Genomic DNA, 23,313 nt, shown 5'->3' with positions numbered 1-23,313 from the left:
TGTATGTCATTTTAAAAAACTTGCAACACTTGGTTGTGTTTTTATTGATACAAATAGATAAATACATGAACCCCGGGCAGAAATCCTCCTATTATTGTTTAAATAATCAAACAAAAATAAAATCTATAATAAATGCACAAATATTCAAGAAAATATATTATCCCATTGGGCTTATGTGATTGGCTAACTCGTTTCATGTCGTCATTTCCGTCTGTCAGCACGTACACTTCCGGAAGAAGCGGAAAACAACAGTGGAAACTCGCAGCTTATCCAAATTTTCGCATAGGAGAAGAGAAAGAGACATTTTCACTTGAGCCCTTTGACGACAGAAGACCCAGACTGTCAACATGGTGAGTGGCACTCTGATTTTGTCAAACGTCGACGATTCATACACTGTCTGTCAAAGCAAATCGTACTTAGAGCTGTTTAGCTAGCGAGCGGCTAACAACAACACGACAACAGCAGAAAGATGCCCTGTCATGATGGAATTAAAGTCCTACGTGGATGTTAGCAACTCACTTAAAACATATTAAATGATGTGTGTTTTATCATTTCATTTGTTCCACAGTTTTCCTTCCACGTATTCGATCACCCGATGTCCCGGGGATTTCAGAACCGTTTCTCCACTCAGTATCGCTGCTACTCGGTGTCGATGCTGGCAGGTCCTAACGACCGCTCCGACGTGGAGAAAGGAGGCAAAAGTAAGCATTATTATTTATTCCTGAGAACGTCATGTAAACAACGGAATTCGTTGTACACTGAGAATTGTTTTCAGTTTATTGTATTGGATTCTCTACTTTAGACAACATGTTTAAAACATACTTTCTGCCTTTCACCTTCCAGACTCACTCATTGTAGTGTCAGATTTTAGTATGAAGTATGTATAGAGCAATTATAGAAGTATGTTGTCTGCTACAACCATTTGGTTAGAGCGATCAATTTCTCTTTTTTTCCTGAAGTTGGTCCTCTTCATTTATAATTATGAACTAGAAAAGTCACACGTTGTTGAAATTCAGTCATCCATGTATCTGATGTGTTCCAGAACTTTTAACTGGCTTGGAAGATGTTAACCTGATCTTGTTCGTTGTGTCTCAACTAATCGTAACTTTTCTTTCTTTCAGTCATCATGCCACCTTCAGCTCTCGACCAGCTCAGTAAGTGGAAGTTAAATTTTGGAAATGGAAATTAAGCCCATCTTCATTACAAAAGTCTTGTATGAACCTTCAATCATTGTAATCTTTCTGTACCTTTCCCCTCTACAGGCAGGCTTAACATCACCTATCCAATGCTGTTCAAGTTGACCAACAAGAACTCAGACAGAATGACTCACTGTGGTGTTCTGGAGTTTGTGGCAGATGAGGGAATCTGCTATCTGCCACACTGGGTAAGAAGCTAACATGTTTAATTTGTCACAGAGATTGAACTGACTTCTGTTATCAATACTGGAGGAATTGGAAGGGGGTTGATTCTACTGTATTGAAATTTTATGCAAAGAGAGTTAAAGTACCAGTATTAAAATCTAATTAAAAATGACTTCATACAAATACAATACTTTGATTTTGAGAAACTGAGAGAACAGAGATGAAATTGAACATGTTTCTTATTGTGTCTGAAATATTCTCTGCTGATTTACTGCTTTGAAGGCCACTTTGTAAGTATCAATAAAGACCATTCTGAAATTTGCTTTATTTTCTTTGCTGCAGATGATGCAGAATCTCCTGTTGGAAGAAGGCGGTCTGGTCCAAGTTGAAAGTGTTAACCTTATGGTGGCCACTTACTCAAAGTTCCAACCACAGAGCCCCGACTTCCTGGACATCACAAACCCCAAAGCAGTGTAAGAAATATCACTTAGAAATCTTTTATATTTATATTTATCACATTTTGTGGTGAAATCGAAATGATAAACTAAGTTGTCACTGTATTACAGGCTGGAGAATGCTTTGAGAAACTTTGCCTGCCTGACAACTGGTGATGTCATAGCTATCAACTACAATGAAAAGGTAAACCAGTTTATGTGAATATGTTTTTGTCTTGTCTTGTCTTTTATTTATGCGGAACATCAGTGCTAATGTGTGTGTTTGTTTCAGATATATGAGCTGCGAGTAATGGAGACCAAGCCAGATAAAGCAGTGTCCATCATTGAGTGCGATATGAACGTAAGACCCTCCATGTTAGCGCAAACAATGAATTATTCTGGTGTGTTCTCCAGTTTAAATGTTTATTGACTCTGTTTCCCAGGTGGATTTCGATGCTCCTCTGGGTTACAAAGAGCCTGAACGGCGACCTCATCACCAGGAAGAACCAACAGTAAGGACCTAAACCATTGAAAGCCAAGTACATTTTGTGCTCTGAACAATTTATTAAAAAACTATTTCCTTACAGGAGGAAGAGGGAGATCCCACAAATTATGCTGACATGGATATGGGATTCAGAGTGAGTAAATGTCGCCGTGTGTTTGAGGCAAATCTTTGTTGTCATTTCTACTGACAACTGGGATAATTAGAGCTATCTGACTTCTAATCTGTTTCCTTACTTTAGGCTTTCACTGGATCTGGCAACCGTTTGGATGGTAAAACAAAGGGGATTGAGCCCAGCCCTGCTCCACTGAGTCCAAGTGACATCAAAAGGTGAGGACATCTCCAGTGTGTGATTGATGTAGACACGAAGTGGCTGAACGTTTAATTATTGTGACACAATGACTGCAACATTACAACTATAACTGTACAGTACCGCATGGCAAGGAATATGTTTGTCAAGGGTCCTTGAAGGCAAGTGGAAACACTAATCTTATGTTTTTATTGCCAAACCAAGACTGTCTCCACAACCATCTGACATTCCATCTTTAAGTTTCACCAGGTCCGATGTCATCTTGTTGTGGTGTGACATAATCAGTTTATAGCAGCTTTATCTGATGGTATTTCTAGTTTGACCTTCCAATCAAATGCAAAATTTAGCAAAGGTCAACTTTTAGCACCTGAGAGCTGAGATGTAAAAAAAAAAATATTTTGCTCAATGTGGCATTGATTTACAAGATGGTCACTGTTTGGACACCATGAGTGTCACCTGTTTAGTCTTATTTTACCACACATCACTGGATATAGACCCATTCTACCAGAGTCTTGAGTGTAAAATTGTAATTTAACTTGAATATTTTATCACACAGAGGCATTCCAAACTATGACTTCAAAGTTGGCAGGATCACCTTCATCAGGAATTCGAGGCCTCTGCCCAGGAAATTTGTGGATGATGTAAGAAATGTGATTGATTTTATCATATGTTTGTAAATATTCAACTCTGCTGTATTTGCAAAAATTCAGAACAGTTCTGTCACACACTTTTCCATTTTATGTTGTGGGTCATTCTATTGATATATGTATTCCATTCTCTAAACAGTTTTTCTCTGACAATCTCTTTTTACTCTTCTTAGGATGACGCCTTGAACAGATTCATCGCTTTCTCTGGAGAAGGACAGTCACTACGCAAGAAGGGCAGAAAGCCTTGAAGACTGGCTGATGTGCACAGACTCACCATATCTACTGTCGCGTTCAAAAGCAAAGTGAAAAAAAAAACTTCTGATGCATTGGGCTTTTGTCTCCCTGTCTCTTTTGAAGTGAGAGTTTTGCTGTTGAGTTGAGATGATATGTAATTAAAGCTCTGACAGTCATCTTTTGCTCAACAGAAACTGTATAAAATGCTGTCAGCTGTAATTTTGATATTCGCAGGTGCAGGGGGACTGAATTAAGCCAGACGTAATAAATTATATCACCACACAACCAACACGAAGAAATTAAGTATTGTTTTAATAATGATAAGATTTGAATTACCTTTGCCTTTGAGCATATTCCCCCCTTTTTCAATAATTGTTGCATTTTTACAGTTCACCTTAAATATGCTGTTTTCAGAGCCCCATTCTAATTATAAAATGCAGCAATAAGACCTCTATACTTTTGTTCTTAATTATAAAAACTTTAATTTTATGTTTGAGGGTTTTTGAGTTTTGGAATAATTTGCGAGGGTTTCTCATTTTTTCCAGGTTTATTTATAGACAAATAAAGGACTGTGTTTTGAAAGTATTACGTTGTAGTGAACTATTATTTTAATAATGTCTAAGCATGTGCATGAACTACCAAATGAGTAAGTTATATGTAACATAATAGGATGATTTTGGATGAATCCCTTTTGCTTGACTTGAGTTGGGAATATTATATTATTATTATATAATATTATTTAGGTGTAAATGGTTAATTAGTTCTTTTTCCAGTTATAATTAGACGAATGTAATGACATGGATACAATTAATCCCACCAATAGATGGATGATGGACAATAGATGTAAAAGAAGAAATGTTAACTACAGAGTAGCTTTAAATACATTTTTCACAAATATGGTCTCTACAGTTATGGCATGTTACATTAGTGTGCTTTATGTTTGCTGTTCAAAAGTATTAAGTGAATATTTTCAGAGTAAGTACCTCAAATTTTCCCCAAAGAGTACCTTGCGCTTTTATTGTGAAATGCAATAGAACCGGAAGTTGTCCCTTGTCAGGTTAGCTCGGCTAGCAATGGACCGGTCTGGAGAAACGTTGTGGAGGGTAATTTATCCTAAAAATATATTATGAATTACTGTCCTGATTTCTTTTCAACCGATGAAGCATTGTTAGGCCTGATAGAGATCGAAGAGGGCCACATCTTTAACAAATACTTAGGAAGGTGATTAGCTATCAATGCTACATTGCCAAAGTAACGTTAACCTTAGCTAGCGTGTAGCAATGTCAGACACACCAGGAGGTTTTAAAAGAAACCCTCAGGTACTCATCTGATTCGTCATTTACTTAAAAGATGTAGCTTTGCAAGTACATTTGAAAATTACATGTAAAAGAGATATTTTTGTAAGGTCAGGTAAGCCACTTTGCAAACTGAGGTAAACCATACCGACCTCAGGGAGGTGCTGTTAAAACACTATGTTCTATTTTTATTTTCTCCCCTAATTTAAGGTAAGTGAACATTTTAGCATCTTAAAAAACGTTCAACAGTATTAACTAACAACCAGTGTACTGATAGTGGTCAATTAATTAATGCTAATATACCTAAAACAAGAGTTTGAAGTATCTAAGACATTACTTCTTTTTTTTATATATAAACATACCCAATCCAAATAAGGAATAAATGGTCTTGAATGAGCATGGAATTTCTACCTCGCTTAAGCAGAAAACATAGCTAGATGCACAGGGCCCTTTGATGTTGTTAAGTGCTATCAGGGAATTTAAAGTTATGCAGTTCTCCACGACAAACACAACAGTAAGGTGTCAACATATAATTCGTACAAGCTGGTTTAGTGATGAATCCTGCCTTTTCTGTTCATAGACACCCCGGGTATGTGAGGACTACTGGAGTGAATTCAGACATTGTAAAAGCTTTTGGAATCGCTTTCACCATTATTACGCTTTTGGTGCCGCCCCATCCTGCCAGCAGTGGAAAGAGGACTACAATAACTGCGTAGAGTGGGAGAAAAACAGAAGTGCTACTGCCAAGGTTAAGCTGCCATAAGTCACATTGTTTAAAGACCTCTCACTATCCAGGGTGTCTTAATGTCTTAAAGAATACATATAAACACTTCCAAAATGTCTTGAAAATGAAATCAGTGATTTATATGTATTGTATCTGTGTTGCAGGAAGCCTTGCAGACGAGTGAGAGGAAAAGAGTGGCAGAGCAGACAAAGTTCACCCCGTTGTGGAAACTGAGGCAAGGTCCTCCAAAAGACTGGCACCTGCCCCTGAACCATGGAAAGCCTGAGGACTCATGAACTGCCATTATTAACCTGCTGTGGCCAAAACAAAGTGAAATGAAGACATTGATATTCTTGTCATTAATGGACTTAGTGAAATTGTTTAGAGCCACATGCTGGAGAGATTGTTCATCATTCATTTCCATCCCAATCTTTTTTTTTTATTCAGTGAGCTGCTACATGAAAACACATGGCAGCAGCATCCAGTGGTCAATAATGAGGATGACAGCGTGTTTTCAACCACTTAATTATAATATATGCTCTCTGCAAAGGAAATGTTGTTTCTTGACAACTGAAGCACAATGACAAATGCCTTGTTTAGCGTAAGAAAAAGGCAATATTGGGTCGATTAATGCAATGGATTCATCTGAAAGATTCTATATATTCCATCAAAGTAATGACGGATCTGTTGTGCATGGATATGAAATGGGTTGCACTCACTTCGTCTCCACAGATTTTGTCAGCGTCACAGAGAAGAGTTTGCCCTTGTAAGCTTGTCAACACTTCACAGTCACATTGCACAAATTGTCAACCAATGTAAATGTGGGTATTTGATACAGTAGACACTCCTATGATTATATACAACATTATCGATGGATTAGTCTGTCAGAATTCAGCTTTGCTGTTTTAATTTATACAGAAATGTACATTAGCAGTTTTATGCCTTATATAACTGTGGCTGAAATAACAAAGTTTTATTCCGAACAAAATGGCTCAATAAAAAAGGACATTTTTTATTCTACCTTCTGGTATGTTTTATACAGAGTTGAGAAAGTGAAACAAAACAATTCAATGCATAATTTCCATGAAAGTCGTTGCATTTGATGCAAAAATGAAAGATCAGCGGTGACAATGCATGAAAACATATAAAGCGCCCTCCACACCTGCACATGCAGGCTGTTGAAAGGCTGCATCTTGGTTGATTGAATCAGGTACAATCAAGGACAGACACTAAATAAATGACAATGCACACACGTTGCACAACTGCTGTCCTGTCCATCACTGCGTGTAAACTTTAGTGATGTCCGTGTATTTTCCATCAGGCGCTTCATACTGAGTAATTGGTGGTGTGTGGGTGGGACCTTCATGAGTGAAGGGAAACAGAAGGGGGTCTGGTTTTAGTGCTGCTTGATACAGCTCCTCAGATTCTAACTTAAGCTCCTCCAGCGCCTCCCTCTGTGCCTCTAGAGCAAGTTCGACAGCCTCCATTTCAGCCATGTGCTGGTCCTGCAAGAACAAAGACAGATGGGCACATTAACACAGCCCCCCTAAGTGCACATGAAGGAGGGCAGGGGTCAGACTGACATTTTCTATAAAAGCATTAGCGATGGAGGTGTGATGGTTAAGTGGTGACCTGTTTGTATCGACACCACTCCTTCAGCATCATGGCTCGACGCTCACTTTCTTCAAATGACAGCTTTGGTGCAGAGCGTTCCCTTTGTAAGAGAATAATAGACACCAATTAATAGCACTTCAAAGAAAAAAGGTACAGTAAGTCATCAACAGTCAAATTGTATATAAAAGCATGCCCATAAAATGTTACATTTAATAATTTCAATTCTGAATGACTATTGGCCAGTTCAATATTGTAATGTTAGGGATCGATAATGCTACAAGTTTATCTTTAACCCACTGTTTGGAATTGCTAATAGGGACTTTGCTGCAATCTTGTCCAACAAGGGTTGTAGTATAGATTATGTCAATTGCATCCCAAAAACACTGTGCTGCATTAATGCATTTTTAAGAGATTCAATAGTTCAGATGATCTACAACGCCAGCTGGCCACAAAGGCAACAATGTTTTGTTTTTTTAGAGCATTTGCTGACAACAAGAAAAATATTGAATATAGCTGCCTCGTTCAAGATTGAATGCCAGCACAACCAGCAGTACAGGGCGGTAAACAATATCTCAACACAAATCTGACCTGATTACTTCCAAATGACAGCGTGTACAACAGTGAAATTAGCTGTACCTGGTCTCGTCCAAACATTTGGCTGGAGTAATGAAGTCTTCTATCGGGATGAACTCGGGCGGAACCTTCTCCAGCCTCTTCAGCTTTTTTCTCAGCCTCTCTCTCGCCAGCTGCTCCCTTCTTGGGTCAACTTTCTTCTTCTTTTTGGGCTCCGCTCTGAAACGTAAAGTACAGCTCTTTGTGAGAATATTCAACTATAAGATATTTTCAAATAGCTCAATTATGATTAAGTGCAATGCCCACAGACATACAGAAATAGAACAGTGCAGAAATAATACTTTTTTTCTGTGCACCTTGTTTTATATAGTGACAATTGTGATAATCAGCTGTTCAGGTCATTTATTAAACAACAAGGCTGGTTTAATCTCCTAAAGTTTAAGGATTTGTTGCTTTTGTCCATTAAACATAATTGTAAATCAAGTATTTTTTAGATTTGGATCTTTTATCAAAACTAAACTGCAAAATAAGACATCACATTGAATTCGTTTTTGAGCAATAGGTGATAAACAGATACATTCATCATCAAATCAACCAACAATATAGTTTTTGAAGGAGATTTGGGGACAGAGCTTATGTGTAAGACAAGAGCCACACCAGATATTCAGGAAAATGCAGGATCTGACTCATTTAATACTGTGTATTTGTACTGCACATTATCACAAACAATTCCTTAGGTATATGAATAATATAACATTTATAATAATCCAGCCATGATCATACCTCAGTGGAGCAGATGTCTTCAGTGTCATCACTGGTGCAAACCAAGGACTCCGTACAGCATGGTGATGTTCTCCCAACAGGAAGCTGCAAATCATACAACAATACAGGTCAAAACAAGCCGTACAAGGCTGTTTGTCTAGCATAACTCATTCATTAGCATCTCTGTACTGGATAACCTTAGCTGTGTTAGCTTTACGTAGTTAGCACAGCCTTGTTCGCTACCAGAGAGTTCACGTCGTACTATTAACACTCACCTTGACGGAGCGGTCTGTCGGGATAAAACCCTGCAGAGACAGCGCGATAAAGCCACAGACATGTTTCCACTGTGTGTTCCTTCACAATAAACTCATACTCGGGTTCACAACAACAGAGATCTTCACATGTAGTTACATATCACTCCACTTGCCCCCTTGCTTGAGTGACAGAACAGACGTGTCGCGGGAAGATGACGTCGTCGAATGGTCGCTTACAATTTCATGCTCGCATTTTCGAGCATTTTGTTTGCGATGGAAATTAAATACATGTTTGATAATGCTATACCTCGTAGTTACAGTCAATAATTAAACATTACGAGACATTTCCAGATTTTTAAAACATTTTGATGATGTCTTAACCTACATTTGTGTGGAGTATTTTTGGTCGAATCTTACTCGAGGAGCGAAAATTTCCGACTGCACTATTTAGGGGAAAGGTCGCAGTTGTGTCAGGTTTTTATATTCAGCCCGGACGGATTCAGAGTGCCACAAGCGCATATCGGTCGAAAAGTTTGATCCTGACTGTGGTGGTTTGTTGAATCTGCATCATGGCGCTTCTCAGAGGTAAACAAACACGTTTCACTCTCGCAGGAAGTTTATAAAGCAGAGATGCATGTTTGTGGACTCGAGCTGTGCTGCTTTGAAAAAATTGTTAATGTTTAAGGGCTGCATTTTTCCTGTTTGTGCCGCAGTGTAGCATTATGTTAAACCAACAAATACTTGATGCGATTACATGTAAACATGAAAGTTAGCAGAGATTTTGAAACGTTTTCTGGTCACAACGTTACTGTAAATCAGGTGAAAGGTGAACCGATGGTGTCATAATCATAATCAACAGCTGTTGTCGGTTATAGTCTCTCACCTGTGGATCAATTTAAGTGCAAAATTACTTTATTATTTTTTGTTTTGTTTTGTTTTGTTTTGTTTGTGTGTGTGTTTGTGTGTTTGTGCTGTGTAATGTGTTTTGTGTGTTTGTGCACTGCAGTGAAAAGATTATGGTGTTGGGTATGGACTCCAGTAAGAATAGCAATGGCTTTGCCAAAGCTAATGGAGATCCAAATAAAATGAAATGAAATCTCAAGGACTCAAATGATTACTTGTGTAAAAATAGTAAAACCACCTTATGAATATAATCTTTAGTCTTGCATTAATACAAAATAATATATTAAATTCTTATCAAGTCTGATACTTCCTTTTGTTAAGTTAAAATGTCTTTTGAGAAGTATCAACTTGTAACAACAGATCTCAGATTAGTGTAGACAAGAGTAAATTTTTATCCTCTGAAATGTGGAAGAGTGGAACTGTAAAGTAGCATAAAATGGGAAAAACTCAAGTAGGATTCAAGTACCTCAAAATGTACTTGTTTCCAGCACTGATTATCCATTCACAAATGTTTTTTGTTTTTGGTCCACTCTATATTTTAGTGCATGTCCACATACAGCACATAAGAGTCTAAAATGCTGGACATATTGTGCAATGCTAAACACACTGCTCAGCCTCAGTCAGATATTACAGTAAGGTTAGTTCAAACCTAAACCAAAGGGTCAGGTCAAGGCATCATGCCATCCTGACAAGAACCAGAGGTTACAGTCCAGTGCTTGACTCAGTCCGTAGGGACTTGGCTTGGGGACTTGAAGGTCGCTGGTTCAAGTCCCACCCAGACCAAAAAAAAGAATGATGTGGACTGGCAGTTGGAGAGTGCTGGTTCACATCCTGGGCATTGCTGAGGTGCCCTTGAGCAAGGCACCTAACACTGCTCATTGGGTGCCGTGGCATTTGTGGCTGCCCCTTCGCTCATCTCCTCTACACTGCATGTGTGTGTTTGTGTGTGCGCACCTGTGTGTAATGTGAGTGGAAAAAAGAATTTCCCAATTTGGGATTAAAATAGTATATTAAAAAAAAAACACTTTTTTTCGAGATAACAATAGTACTTGATAGTAATGCATTATAGTGACTTGTGTATAATAAAAACGGTGTACATCATTGAAGCTAAGTTTTAAACTATTTTTAAAATGCAAATTTTTTTTTAAATCAGTTCTCAGCTATTCTTGTTGAAGAAAATGTGTATAAATAAAGGGAAATTAAAAAAAAAATCCAGAAGTAGTTGCTTCTCTTGTCTCTCCTGTCCAATTTGATTCATCTGATGTTAGCTTCCTCTTTATCTTCTGCATCTCAGTGCACAGGCTGTGTAAGCCATCTCTGCAGTGTGTCCTGATGCTGTGATCTGCCTGTCTCCCAGTGCGGGGTTGAAGTCCTTGTCTTTGTACTGAAATGCTCTGTTTCTCTGCAGGAGTATTTGTTGTAGGTGCCAAGCGCACTCCATTCGGTACCTATGGTGGCGTGCTGAAGGATCACAGTGCAACAGACCTGGCTGAGCATGCAGCCAAAGCCGCTCTCGCTGCCGGGGGTGTCGCACCAGAGCTTGTGAACAGTGTCATCATGGGAAATGTCATGCAGGTACCCAAATCCAACAGATCAACAGCAAGGCTTAATCGATCATAACTGCCATCAAATGAACATGTAAACAGGCATATTTGTGTGATGACTAGTGTCCTTGGTTTGTTCCTCACCTTTTTATTTCTCTTTGTTTACACCGCTAATTTTAGAGCTCAGCTGATGCGCCCTACATTGCTCGCCACGTGGGTCTGAGGTGTGGCGTTCCCATCCCAGTGCCTGCTCTCACTGTGAACAGACTGTGCGGGTCTGGTTTCCAGTCCATCATCAATGGTGCTCAAGTAAGAGCTCCACCAAGGACAAAACATATTCTGACAGAAATACAAATGTAGATAACCCCCATAATGTTGTAAACTCAGAGGTCACTTGATTATAGTATTTAACACAATCTAACACAACTTTTCTGCTAGGGTCATAGTGGTTTTGTACTGTACGACATTATATCAAAGAGGGGGTGCTAAGATGTTGGCACTGTTGGATTGAAGTACATCATATTGCACATGTTTGACCACTGAGTGTCTATATGTAAACACCGGAGATATGTCACAAAGATACATTATTAGAAGTACAATTTTTCCCAAATCAATTCGACACGATGTTCCATGTTGCTCACAAACGTGTTTTCTTGTGTCTTTGCAGGAAATTTGCCTCAGGGAGTCAGAGGTGGTCCTGTGTGGAGGCTCAGAGAGCATGAGCCAGGCCCCGTATGCTGCTCGCAACATACGATTTGGAACAAAGTTTGGATTCGATCTCAAGGTTGGCTACTGGTCAATTTTCTCTTTTTTCATATACCCCAAACACTTGACCCTAAAGTTCATGAAACAATGTCATAAAGATACCTTGATATAAAACTCCAGAAACTTATGACTCAAAGATAAACCCTCTCCTCGTGTCTGCTTGACAGTTGGAGGACACCTTGTGGGCGGGTCTGACTGACCTGCACATCAAAATCCCAATGGGCATCACAGCAGAAAACCTTGCAGAGAAATACCAGATCACACGAGAAGACTGTGACAATTATGCACACCAGACGCAACAAAGGTGGAAGGCAGGTAAGATGGGCTTCATTCAACTTAAACACAGTAATATTGAAATATATTGCTTTTAAGGAGAAAGGCTGGTATATTTACAGTTAAGAAGCAAACTGCTTAAGACAAGCTCTTTGATTACAGTTGAATAATTTTTTTTTTTTTTCTGTTTACAGCTCATGAGGCTGGTCACTACACAGCAGAAATTGCTCCCATTGATGTGAAAGCTAGAAAGGGCAAAGTGCCCATGACGCAGGACGAACACCCTCGTCCACAGACCACACTGGAACAGATGGCCAAACTGGCTCCTGTCTTCAAGAAGGGAGGGACTGTCACTGCTGCCAATGCCTCAGTGAGTTTGTGTCTGCGGTGTAGACTCCTTCTCGTGAAAACCTAGAAACATCACTTTCGTTGTTAAAGAAGTTATGACATGTGGTAGTGTCATTTAGATCTCCAAATTTTGGTTTTAGCTGAGTAAAATCTATTTTGATATAATTATCGTGAAATTGTTATTACTTTTACCATCAGCAATAGTTGGTTACTACTAAGTTTAACACTCTCTTGCTGATCTCCAGGGTGTATCTGATGGTGCTGCTGCTGTGCTGATCGCAAGTGAAGACGCGCTGAAGGAGCACAAGCTCACTCCACTGGCCAGAGTCGTGGCCTATCACGTGTCAGGCTGTGACCCAAGCATTATGGGAATTGGTGAGTGACACTACTGTTACAGAGAGTTGATTTAATCTCTATTGAATTTAAATGAATGAATGACTGAACAAACTCATGTGGTATTCAACATGACTTCTAATAAGAATGTCTTGTTTCCTTAAATCATCTTAGGTCCTGTTCCAGCAATCACAGAAGCTCTTAAAAAAGCTGGTCTGACTCTCAACGACATGGATCTTGTGGAGGTTTGTTACGAGTCTCTGTGACTTAATTTGTTAATGCATTTCTTTTATGTTTTGATTTATCTGGGTAGTTATTACTCAGTTGCATCATTGATGTCATTTTCTTTGCTCAGGTGAATGAGGCTTTCGCCCCTCAGTACCTGGCTGTGGCAAAGGCTCTTGGTCTGGATCCAGAGAAAAGCAACGTTAACGGTGGAGCAATTGCCATTGGACATCCACTCGGTGCTTCTGGAGCACGCATCACTGCCCACCTGGTTCATGAGCTCAGGTAGCCTACATTTACAGTAAATCAGGTGTGATGTCTGCACATTAAGAGGCTTTGAGTAATGGGCCTTGTTTTTTTCTCTTGACAGGCGACGAGGAGGCAAGTACGCTGTTGGCTCTGCCTGCATCGGTGGAGGTCAGGGCATCGCCATCATCCTTGAAAAATGCTAACCGGAGAAGCTGCCAGTATTAAAAGAATTCCCGTAGAAGAATGTCTTGCACCATCACTCACTTGCATAGAATAACATACAATTGACACAAGCTAAAAAGAGATTTTTAGGAACCTTTCACAGTCATGTAAAATGGCGAATGTTCTTTTAAAATGATAATTGATATGTTTTCCCTGGTACATAAAGTATCACTCAACATTAATATTGCTGCTTACTCTTGTTAGTTTATTCAGTCTGTTTATTCATGTACAATGAGCCCAATTTTGCCTCAGAAACCTGTTTATGTACGTGCCTCAAATACACAGCTAGATCCTTGGTAACATTGACATGTGTAGCATATTATTAACTCCATAAGTACAGATTGGGTTGGGTTAATGTGAGGTTTAAATCAACTCTGATGTTTGCCTTAAATGTTTTCTATCACTCCATTATCAGGGATCAGTTTTGCCAGGAAATATGTCTGACCTGTGATTGCTTCAGCAAAAACTGATTTTGTATTTCTGTTTCAAATAATCTCAATAAATACAATTTTCAAAAAACATAAAAAAGTAGGTTGTGTTTTTGAAGTTTGGTGACAAGCCCTTGTCAGACATTTTTTTTTTCTTTTTTGTTCAGTAGGGAATTAAAATTTAACTAACTTACTTATTTTAGTAATGGAAGTGGAATGTGTTTAATCAGGAATTTATTCAATAAGTCTTCCTTTTGGTTTAAACCTATTCAGGAAAGTTAGTTAGCTAGAAGGGCGACCTTTGCTGTCATTGATTATTTTGTTACATATTCTTGAAATGATTTAAGAAAAGCTGATAACATACAGCAGGTGGTATTTGATATTGAATACTCATGTATTGAAATTAAGTTAGATATGTTTCACAATCTCTCTCTCTCTCTCATTTTTATTTTGTTTTTTTTACAGAAAATGTTTACAATGATAGCTTTTCTGTTTGTATGAGCAGATAAACAACACAATACATATTTAGATAAATATGTGTTTCCTACACTAAAAATACAAACGTCGCCAATTTTTTTAGGACCGTCAGTCGTTTAAAAAAAGTTATTATTTCTGTTTAACCGGGAGAGAGAAATGCATTTAAGACTACAATGACAAGCACATCCTCGAAACGCGACGTACGTACGTCAACGTCACCGTGCAGCGTCCTTATATACGTCACATCCCCGGATGTCGGTCTTTTTTTCATAGCAAAGGTAAGGCACCCTTGCTTTCGTGTTACTGTGAGAATAAAATCTGTTTTCATCTGCGTTGTAGAATAAAAATTATAGTCGCCAAACATCAGGAGATGAATCCGTGTATCTAAAAGACACGTTAGACATCGTTATTACTGTGATATGTCCGTGATGTCTGTGTAATTATGAACATTTTAGGTGATCCGCAGTGTAGGCCACCGGCTAGCCTCCTTGCTGTCTGTAACGTTAGCTAGCTGGCTAATAGTAACGTGCGGTCTTTCGGTAGTCTGATGTTGATGTTTACTAAAGCAGTATTGAGGGCACATACACAAGGTTGACTCTTAAACATTAAGTTGTCATGTTGAGAATATAAATGTCTTGCTAGTCCGCATAGAAATTCGTCTGATCCGCTAATGCTAAATGCTAGCTAACGTAGCTTGTCATGGCTCCACTGCGTTGGGCATGACATGGTGTTGCAGTCAACCAGACTAGCTTGGTAGTTCATAACATTATTAAGGTTTTCTGCTCAGTCATTCATTGTATGATATGGGGTCTTTTTCTGTTGAACCACACACTATGCTGCTCAAAATAGAAAGTTTACTTGAATGCTGTAATCATTGGTTGTTGCTTATAGCACTGCTCCCAGTAGACCTCACTGCAATTTTAAAAAGTGTACACATAACTTACTAACTGGGCAGTTTTCATATTTATTATTTATTAACAATTGACTCCCCATTGTTATTACATTTCATGTGTGCGTATATATAATTCTAATTCTGCTCTAGTTATCTTATATTTTTGTTTTTTACTTCTGATTTCTGATTCAGTAGCGCTGTGGAGTAGCGTAAAGTGCTATGTCCAACCAAGGCTAGATTACTGTGATGTATGATGGTTGTTTATGAAATTATAAGATCTCACTATTGTTGCAGTTGGTGCATTAACATCGGTTCTTACCTTGTTTTGTGATAGATGGCAGAGGGCGACAAGAAGAAATCTGCCAAGAAGAAGCACGGGAGCCGGAACCCGGTTCTGGCCCGGGGCATTGGCCGCTACTCCCGTTCTGCTATGTACGCCCGCAGGGCCATGTACAAGAGGAAGTCCAAGACCACTGAGACCAAGGTGAGGGCAGATCAGTGACACTCTACACAAACTATGATAAAATAAATCGTATGCACATCACATTTGTAAAATTGAGTCTTATGTTATTGATTTACTCTCCTTTGCAGATGGAGAAAAAGATCAGAGAAAAACCCAGGGCCACAGTTGTCAAGACTGTTGGAGGAGACAAGAATGGAGGCACTCGTGTTGTCAAGCTGCGCAAGATGGTGAGTAATGAGTAAATTCTTGTTTTTCCCTTCAGATTTTGTTCTATTAAACATAGAACATGAGCTGTTATGCTGACATTGAGAGACTGAAAAAAATGCATGTCAAACATGTACAGATGGTGTGCCCTAAGGTGAAATGACACCTAATATATATACTATAGCTAAGATATTCCTATTAGAAATCACAGCACAGTTGGCATAAATGGTGTGCAGATAGGTCAATTACTATTTCAGCTTTGGCAACAAACCTCGAATCAAAAGATTAATACTTATTCTTCTATGCTCCTACTCTAGCCCCGTTACTACCCCACAGAGGATGTTCCCCGCAAACTGAAGAGCCACGGGAAGAAGCCCTTCAGCCAGCACAAGAGGAACCTGCGCTCCTCCATCACACCAGGAACTGTCCTCATTCTGCTCACCGGTCGTCATCGTGGAAAGGTGAGAACAATTTAACACGTTTTTGATAATGAAATGAATGTTTCCATGGATTAGCTAGCATGATTGACACATACAGCACACACTGAGAAATTGTGTGAAAGAGGTTAGTGTTTTTGGAATAACTTAACAAGTGAATATGTAATTCCCCTTGTAAGATGGAGATGGATGCAGAATTCAATAATTGTTTAATGCAGGGTTTAGGGGCAGAAATCTCTTTGGTTGACAGATTTCTGGGGTCATTATTTACAAGCAGTGGTCATTCTGATCTGTTGAGATAATCTGTGATCCACACATTCACAAGATATTTCCACCATCGAAAAGGCAAAACTCAAAATGTGACTCTGCATTTATCCCCTGGCATATCTCTATAGGCTTGCATTCTGACAGCAATATTAAAAGGGTTTGGTTGCGTCTGATCCATGTGTTGTCAATATAGACAACTTGCATTCAAGCAGTCAAAGTCATTACTGTTGGGAGTATAAAATCCTTGCATCATGCCAATGATTTCTGTGGCCAGCAAATGTAATGACTGCATGGTAAACACCTCAAACTAAAGCATCAACAATACATTGATTTGTTGATGAAAGAAGTTAATGGCAACTTTTGGTTATCGGTTATTTTTCAAGCAAAAATGTCAAACCATTGCTGGTTCCACTTTCAGAATGTAACTTGCTGCTTTGTCATTTAAATAGAGTAAAAGAAGACTTCTTTGGTTTTGACCTGTTAATTTGACAAGAGAAGCATTTTAAAGATGTTTTGGACTCTGGTAGATGGTGATGAGCAATATTCACAATTTCTTTACATTTTATTACGTTGTATGAAGTCAAACACCGTTGAAATGGTCTGGTTTGTGCAACACTACTCAGTTAAGGGAAAAGTCATAGGGGAGTTGATCGGGAAGATGGCAAGACTGGAGTTGGACCCTGATCAATTAATCCAATGAAGGCAAGTTAGTTGCAGGCCTATCTCGGGACAGTTTTCCTTATGGTATGATAGCCTACCATAGATGCCTAGTTATCCTAGCATCAACAGTAATTTTAACGTTTTTATGTTAAAAGTTAAACTCACTTTGTTACAACAATCAAGTATGATTAATATTTGTATATGCCACGTCCTTTGAACCGTCTTGGAAAATCTGACCCAAGTCCTAAGCAATGAAATCCAGTCCGGTAGACAAATGTCCACATGCTTATACAGGCAACAGAGACGGGGAATGTCTTTGTGAAGTTGGAACCTCTTCACATATAACCGATAAATGTTTACACATAAAATGCTACCAATTGTTACATAGTGCCTCTTTTAATAACCCCTGCATTGTTGTCTGTTGCAGAAAATGAGCGGCATGACTAAAGGAAAATGCATTTGTCTTAAACACGGTCTATTAATGTCTAATTCCTGTTAACTGTTTCATTTTTAAGATGCTGACACAGGCACTGATTATAATAATGGTGTTTTTCATCTTTCATGAACTGTCAAGATAAAAAAAAAAAAAAACTGAACCGTTGCACTTTGTCAGCATAATCAGTCCATCACCCATCAGTTTTCATAGAGCACATGGTATTAACAGATATCAGTGGTGCATCCTCATTGTGTATGAAAATAACAACCGTGCTGGACGCATCACTACAATCACACCCTCAGCAGCACCACAGACATTGTCCCTCCCACACTCCAACACTGCATAGGCAAGTTATGGAGGCACACAAGTGTGCCCACACACACTTTGAGCAGTGGCTGACCTAAATAATGTTTCAGCTATGAAACTGACAGGCAGACTGGGCCCTCTGGATAAAACAAGGAGTGTGTGTCAAGTAGATTTATTTTTCCTCTATCTAGTTTAGTATGAAAGTGGACTGCAGCTATTAATTTGTCTCGTCCAAGAAGCGCAAGTGACTGTTGAGTCTCAGAGTACTGCACTTATTACTGAGTTGGATGGATGCCCTTCTATCCCTTGTGTGTTGGCACTAAATGTATGTAGTGGTTGGTGCTATCATTGTTGGCATCGTGTGCAAATCCCTCAATACAGTAGCTTTATACTAATGACACTTGTATCTGTTTTTTAGCGTGTGGTGTTCCTGAAGCAGCTCTCAAGTGGTCTCCTGCTTGTCACTGGTAAGGATGAATGATTTGGTTGCGCCATATTTATCCATGTAGTAGAACTGTCAGCAAGATGCAGAGCGTTTTGATACCCATTTTACTGACATGTGCTTTATTTGCCTTTTAGGCCCTCTTGCCCTGAACAGAGTCCCCCTTCGCAGGGCTCACCAGAAGTTTGTCATTGCCACCGCCACCAAAGTCGACATCTCTGGCATGAAGATCCCCAAAACTCTGAACGATGCCTACTTCAAGAAGAAGAAGCTGAGGAGGCCCCGTCACCAGGAGGGAGAGATCTTTGATACAGAAAAAGAGGTGAACTAACGTGGATATTATCTCAAACTACTCTACTCTCTGCATTTTAACTGTTCTAAATTGGATTTAGACTCCCAGATTAGTACTTGACTCATTGGTTTTCTTCTCCTTTGGTCCATTTGTAGAAGTACCAGCTGACAGAGCAGAGGAAGGAGGACCAGAAAGCTGTTGATGCACAGCTCCTGCCCCTCATCAAGAAAGTACCTCAGATGAAGGGATACCTGCGCTCTTCCTTCTGCCTGTCTAATGGGGTCTACCCACACAAGCTGGTTTTCTAAATGTGTTGTAATAAAGAGTACCACCATCGTTTGACCCATCTCTTGCCTCGTTTTTTTTTCTGCCGAAATTGAGTGTTTGTGCGTGGCCTAGATGTTTCTTTTGACTGATAAGTGTTGAAGCCACCCCAGTATCATTGAGTAAAATTCATTTCTACAACTTAAAGGGTACATTCAACTGGTTTTTATTGATAAATTTACAGTTTCCAGATGTTATGTCTTGTGCTGACACCAGCTCTTGCAAATGACTACAAATATGAGAAGCAAGCATTGGGTTCAGAGTAGCAGTTCTAAAGGTAAATGCTCTTGTGGAAAATAATTGCCTGATTAATGCAGCCACTCAAGTCATACAGAACTTGACCTTAAATAATTTGGTGACTCTTCCTTGATGCCAGTGTTTTTATACCCCATGACTTGACTTTACAGTAATGATGACCGAGACGTGTATTCTTGGCAGGGAGATACACTAACCTGGCAACTGCAACTTCATTTGAGCTAATTGGTCACGTTAACCACGCTACTACATTACATTTGTATATCTCATGACAAGTATGTGGTCATATGGGATAAGTGGTTTTATCATGGTTTGAAATTGTGCACAATGAAATGACCACACCAGACATTAGACCCAGACAGCTTAAAAGCAACACTTTAATTAAAAAATGACATGTCTAATGTAACAAGACAAAAATAAATACAAGTGTTTCATCTCTTTAACATGGCCACGTTTTTGTTTTAATCCTCAAAAACAGCATAAAGTAGAAAGCGGCACAGAAAAAGGCAGCGGCCTCTTGCCAAGGAATGATAAGTGCCTTTGTCGAGTCAGTCAGTATTGTATGTATGGTCAGCTGATGTAGAGAAAATGCGTTCCCTCAGCCGGACTTGAACAGCAGGATGGCCACCTGACCCAGGTAGAAATATATGAAATGCTTGGTCTCATGAGTCACGTAGCTGCCAAAGTTTCTCCCAACGATGCAGTGCCAGGTTGGGTTATATTTCTTGTCAAACTCCTGTGAGGGACAAAGAGGCATTGTGTTGAAACATTTGAGGAAATCAAATAAAAGCAGGTGCAAATTAAAGATAATGATTAGTAATAATACACAGCATATAATATTGAAGACGTTTCAAGTGTTAAAACAAGTGACAAACCACCTTTGTCATATATGGTATTTAAAACTACATACTAACAAGTGATTCAGTTTTATGCAGTCATGAGATTGTTGAAGCTGGGAGAAATGAAAACGATTTTACTTGTCCAACTATCGATGCTAATGTTTTAACCTCAAACGTGCCTGTATCACCCTTCAGATGGCAGACTAAATTACTCTTCATTCTCAATAATTGTCTGTACTGTCAAACCGTAAGAGCTCAACATTCATGAGAGCGGTGTGCTCCAAGCATGAGCAGGGTGATTTCTTATGTAAGACCAATGTCTTGGCTTTTGGCCATTGTGATTATTTTCCCGGGTTGTATAAACAGGACTTCACAGCTTAATTGAAGGCAAGTTGCTAATTTCGTTGTACTGTCTATTTGGTCGCATTTGTTTTCCCCTTTAGCACTTTTTTTTATTGCAAATTTTTGCTAAAATATCTCAAAATAAATATTTACAATTCTGTTATCATCCAGCTACAAAAGTTTCCCTGTAAAATATGTTAATATACCGAGGAAAGCGGATGGGGGATAGCAAACAACTACAACCAAGTTTTTAAGCGGTTTCTATGACAATTACACATAACAGTTTGCCCCTCCCTGTGCTGAACAGGAATGCCACTATGGGGAAATATGTGGCATGTGGCTTCCAGGTTTCCTCAGGAAGACTGGACAAAAAAACATCAGGATGGGTGTGTAACAGGAATGATGCACAGGATGATATGTCGGTGTGTGCAAAATAGCTTTACACCACTAGTTGAATTCACAGAACTGCAAAAGCTGCCACAGAAATATTAGACTCTGCTCACGGATCAGTGGGTTAAAGTTACTAAGAACCTACTTAAGTGAAGATGTTGGATGCGTCAGCAGTTGCTTTTTTTTTTTTTTTTTTTTACCTTTTTGATGTATGCAGCGATATCTTTTTCTATGTTGTACTTTTCCAGGGCCTGTGTGGCACACTCCACAGCGTCCTGCTGCATGTCCTCCGACATGTCGGCATTTTTGATCACTGCCTTCCTTTCAGACATGGTTGCTCTGGGAAACACAAAACACAGCGGAGGATTCATCATCTTCACAAGGCGCATTGGCACACACAGACACACAATCCAATCGACTCCTGTCCCTGAGCATCCTGACAGTCCTCATCGTCTGTGTGGAGAGCACAAATGGTCTTGCCGACCAGTTAATAGAAATAAACATGTAGTTAGTGACGAGCCATCGTTACATAATAACTGACACATAGTATCTGAATTAGCCGTTTCTACAAGTGTTGCATAACAACTTCCATCAGCCGCGAGCTCGCTGGATGCGCGCTCTGCGTAGTTTCTATGGATACGCGAGACATTTGAGATAATCGTCTCATATTTAACCGATGTTTCAACACCAATCCTGTGAAATGTGAGGATGCTAAATGGAAGCATTTTTATTTTTTATTTTTTGCAAATACCAGACGTTAGAAAGTAGCGTAAATCTCGATCTGGCTCAGCATGCAGGATACCAACATAAACACCCCATCGTCATTACAGTATAACATTTTGTCATTAATCGGACTCAAAACTATCAGAATTAGGGTGTAGATAGATGAGTTTACTATCATAACCTCTGCACATGCATAATTAACGATGATGAGCTGTTGATTAGCTAACGGTACAGTACGTTAACTAGCGGCTTATTCATCCCGCGGAACGAAATGGAAAAAACACAATTTAACGGTTAGCACAGATGTTACAGTTAAGATAACACTTTAAAAGGAATAAATTAACCATCTATCATTTTCTGCAAGCAACATTTTGAAATTACCTTTTCGTCTCCTGCACACTGTATGTGTAGTTTTAAACAGACGACTGTTAGTGAAGCGACAACTCCCGCGAAGTGGTTGACACAAAAGTAATGTGGGTGTGTGGCGGTCAGACACTGATGCCTTGACGTCTTCCCATTGGCTGATATTAATGCATAGGGCGCTGCCATTGGCTCATTCAGGCCTATCTTTCCGGTGTTTCTGCTTGCATTTTATTTCGAACCAGCATGCTTTGCGACACGCTTGTTGCCGGGGCAACAGTTGTAAATAACTCGCTCATCCAATGCCCATGCTTCACTTGCAGGATGTATGATGGATTTATATATATAATTATTATATTTATAGCACACTCCATCGACTATACACATTATATTATGTGTATTTGTGTCACTTAAATAATGTAAATAAAGTAAAAGAAAACGTAACTAAAATTAAACACTTTTATTAGAAGAAACGATGATTTACCAGCGTATTTATGTATCACAAGAGATGTTTCGCCTGTATGTAATTACACTTTGCTAAAGAAGGATACTTTCTTGTCTTGTTCAATTAAAATAATTAAGTATTAGGTGTGTTAAGACACTGTTGTCCATGTGTTTGGCAAGAAAGCCTATTCAAAAGGCATTGTTGTACACAGAATTGATGTCAGTGAGCATATATGCTGATGTAATATGGACATTTTCCCATTTCAAACATAAAAGTAAGTTTTTAGGCCAAATGCCATGCCTAAGATGTAACTTTATCAAGTTTATCAAGATAATGAATAAACATATGCAATATAACATTTTTTTAGCAGCATCCAACTGTAAAAGTTTACTGACTATATATTAGAATTAACACATTTTTGTTTTTCTGAAGATTCTAAAAATACAAAATTAAAACTGTGACATTTTATCTTTTTTTTAAAAACTCATTTATTTCTCATACATGCACAACATAAACCGTCAGGTGTTGAAAGCTCCCAAGCAAACCCACACAACTCCATTCCTTACCATATTTTTTTCCCCCTTAAATATTTTCCGAAATGTTTGCAATGGCCCACATCCCAAACTAATTAAAGTCCTAATGCTAATATTCAAGTTTTGCTTTACATGTTAAAATATGTATCACAAAGATACTTCTATGAACCTTATCTACCTACTTCTTTCAGAATGGCACCCTGAAAAGCATAGAAGATACAATAAT

General features: G+C 38.9%; 6 protein-coding genes across 6 annotated transcripts; 4 read left to right on the top strand and 2 right to left on the bottom strand.

Annotated features, from left to right (window-relative positions):
- Positions 1-190: 190 nt before the first annotated feature.
- ufd1l (ubiquitin recognition factor in ER associated degradation 1) lies at positions 191-4,073 on the top strand. Its single transcript, XM_030416624.1, has 12 exons — positions 191-350; positions 569-701; positions 1,122-1,154; positions 1,263-1,384; positions 1,704-1,834; positions 1,928-2,000; positions 2,088-2,156; positions 2,239-2,307; positions 2,383-2,433; positions 2,539-2,627; positions 3,164-3,248; positions 3,428-4,073. The coding sequence occupies exons 1-12, from the start codon at positions 348-350 to the stop codon at positions 3,500-3,502; spliced, it is 933 nt and encodes a 310-aa protein (XP_030272484.1). The 5' UTR covers positions 191-347; the 3' UTR covers positions 3,503-4,073.
- Positions 4,074-4,508: 435 nt separating this feature from the next.
- On the top strand, positions 4,509-6,527 carry c5h22orf39 (chromosome 5 C22orf39 homolog). Its single transcript, XM_030417583.1, has 3 exons — positions 4,509-4,591; positions 5,364-5,531; positions 5,672-6,527. Exons 1-3 carry the CDS (start codon positions 4,562-4,564, stop codon positions 5,801-5,803), a joined length of 330 nt encoding a protein of 109 aa, XP_030273443.1. The 5' UTR covers positions 4,509-4,561; the 3' UTR covers positions 5,804-6,527.
- mrpl40 (mitochondrial ribosomal protein L40) lies at positions 6,500-8,930 on the bottom strand. The gene is made up of 5 exons (XM_030417582.1): positions 8,732-8,930; positions 8,478-8,561; positions 7,758-7,913; positions 7,140-7,221; positions 6,500-7,012 (listed from the first exon to the last, which is right to left on the bottom strand). Exons 1-5 carry the CDS (start codon positions 8,791-8,793, stop codon positions 6,785-6,787), a joined length of 612 nt encoding a protein of 203 aa, XP_030273442.1. The 5' UTR covers positions 8,794-8,930; the 3' UTR covers positions 6,500-6,784.
- A 201-nt stretch (positions 8,931-9,131) lies between these two features.
- On the top strand, positions 9,132-14,093 carry acaa2 (acetyl-CoA acyltransferase 2). Its single transcript, XM_030417581.1, has 10 exons — positions 9,132-9,295; positions 11,022-11,188; positions 11,338-11,466; positions 11,825-11,941; positions 12,090-12,237; positions 12,390-12,565; positions 12,789-12,918; positions 13,051-13,121; positions 13,232-13,386; positions 13,472-14,093. The coding sequence occupies exons 1-10, from the start codon at positions 9,280-9,282 to the stop codon at positions 13,551-13,553; spliced, it is 1,191 nt and encodes a 396-aa protein (XP_030273441.1). The 5' UTR covers positions 9,132-9,279; the 3' UTR covers positions 13,554-14,093.
- A 1,586-nt stretch (positions 14,094-15,679) lies between these two features.
- Positions 15,680-19,222, top strand: rpl6 (ribosomal protein L6). Its single transcript, XM_030417331.1, has 6 exons — positions 15,680-15,853; positions 15,961-16,059; positions 16,354-16,497; positions 18,561-18,609; positions 18,722-18,906; positions 19,032-19,222. Exons 1-6 carry the CDS (start codon positions 15,704-15,706, stop codon positions 19,182-19,184), a joined length of 780 nt encoding a protein of 259 aa, XP_030273191.1. The 5' UTR covers positions 15,680-15,703; the 3' UTR covers positions 19,185-19,222.
- Positions 19,223-19,808: 586 nt separating this feature from the next.
- Positions 19,809-22,284, bottom strand: dynll1 (dynein, light chain, LC8-type 1). The gene is made up of 3 exons (XM_030417332.1): positions 22,131-22,284; positions 21,227-21,365; positions 19,809-20,191 (listed from the first exon to the last, which is right to left on the bottom strand). The coding sequence occupies exons 2-3, from the start codon at positions 21,356-21,358 to the stop codon at positions 20,054-20,056; spliced, it is 270 nt and encodes an 89-aa protein (XP_030273192.1). The 5' UTR covers positions 21,359-21,365; positions 22,131-22,284; the 3' UTR covers positions 19,809-20,053.
- Between the last annotated feature and the right edge of the window lie 1,029 nt (positions 22,285-23,313).

This window comes from Sparus aurata, chromosome 5, assembly GCF_900880675.1.
Source record: "Sparus aurata chromosome 5, fSpaAur1.1, whole genome shotgun sequence".
NCBI classification, from domain to species: Eukaryota; Metazoa; Chordata; class Actinopteri; order Spariformes; family Sparidae; genus Sparus; species Sparus aurata.
The sequence above is the reverse complement of the archived record's forward strand: the minus strand, read 5'-3'. Positions and strand labels throughout refer to the sequence as shown.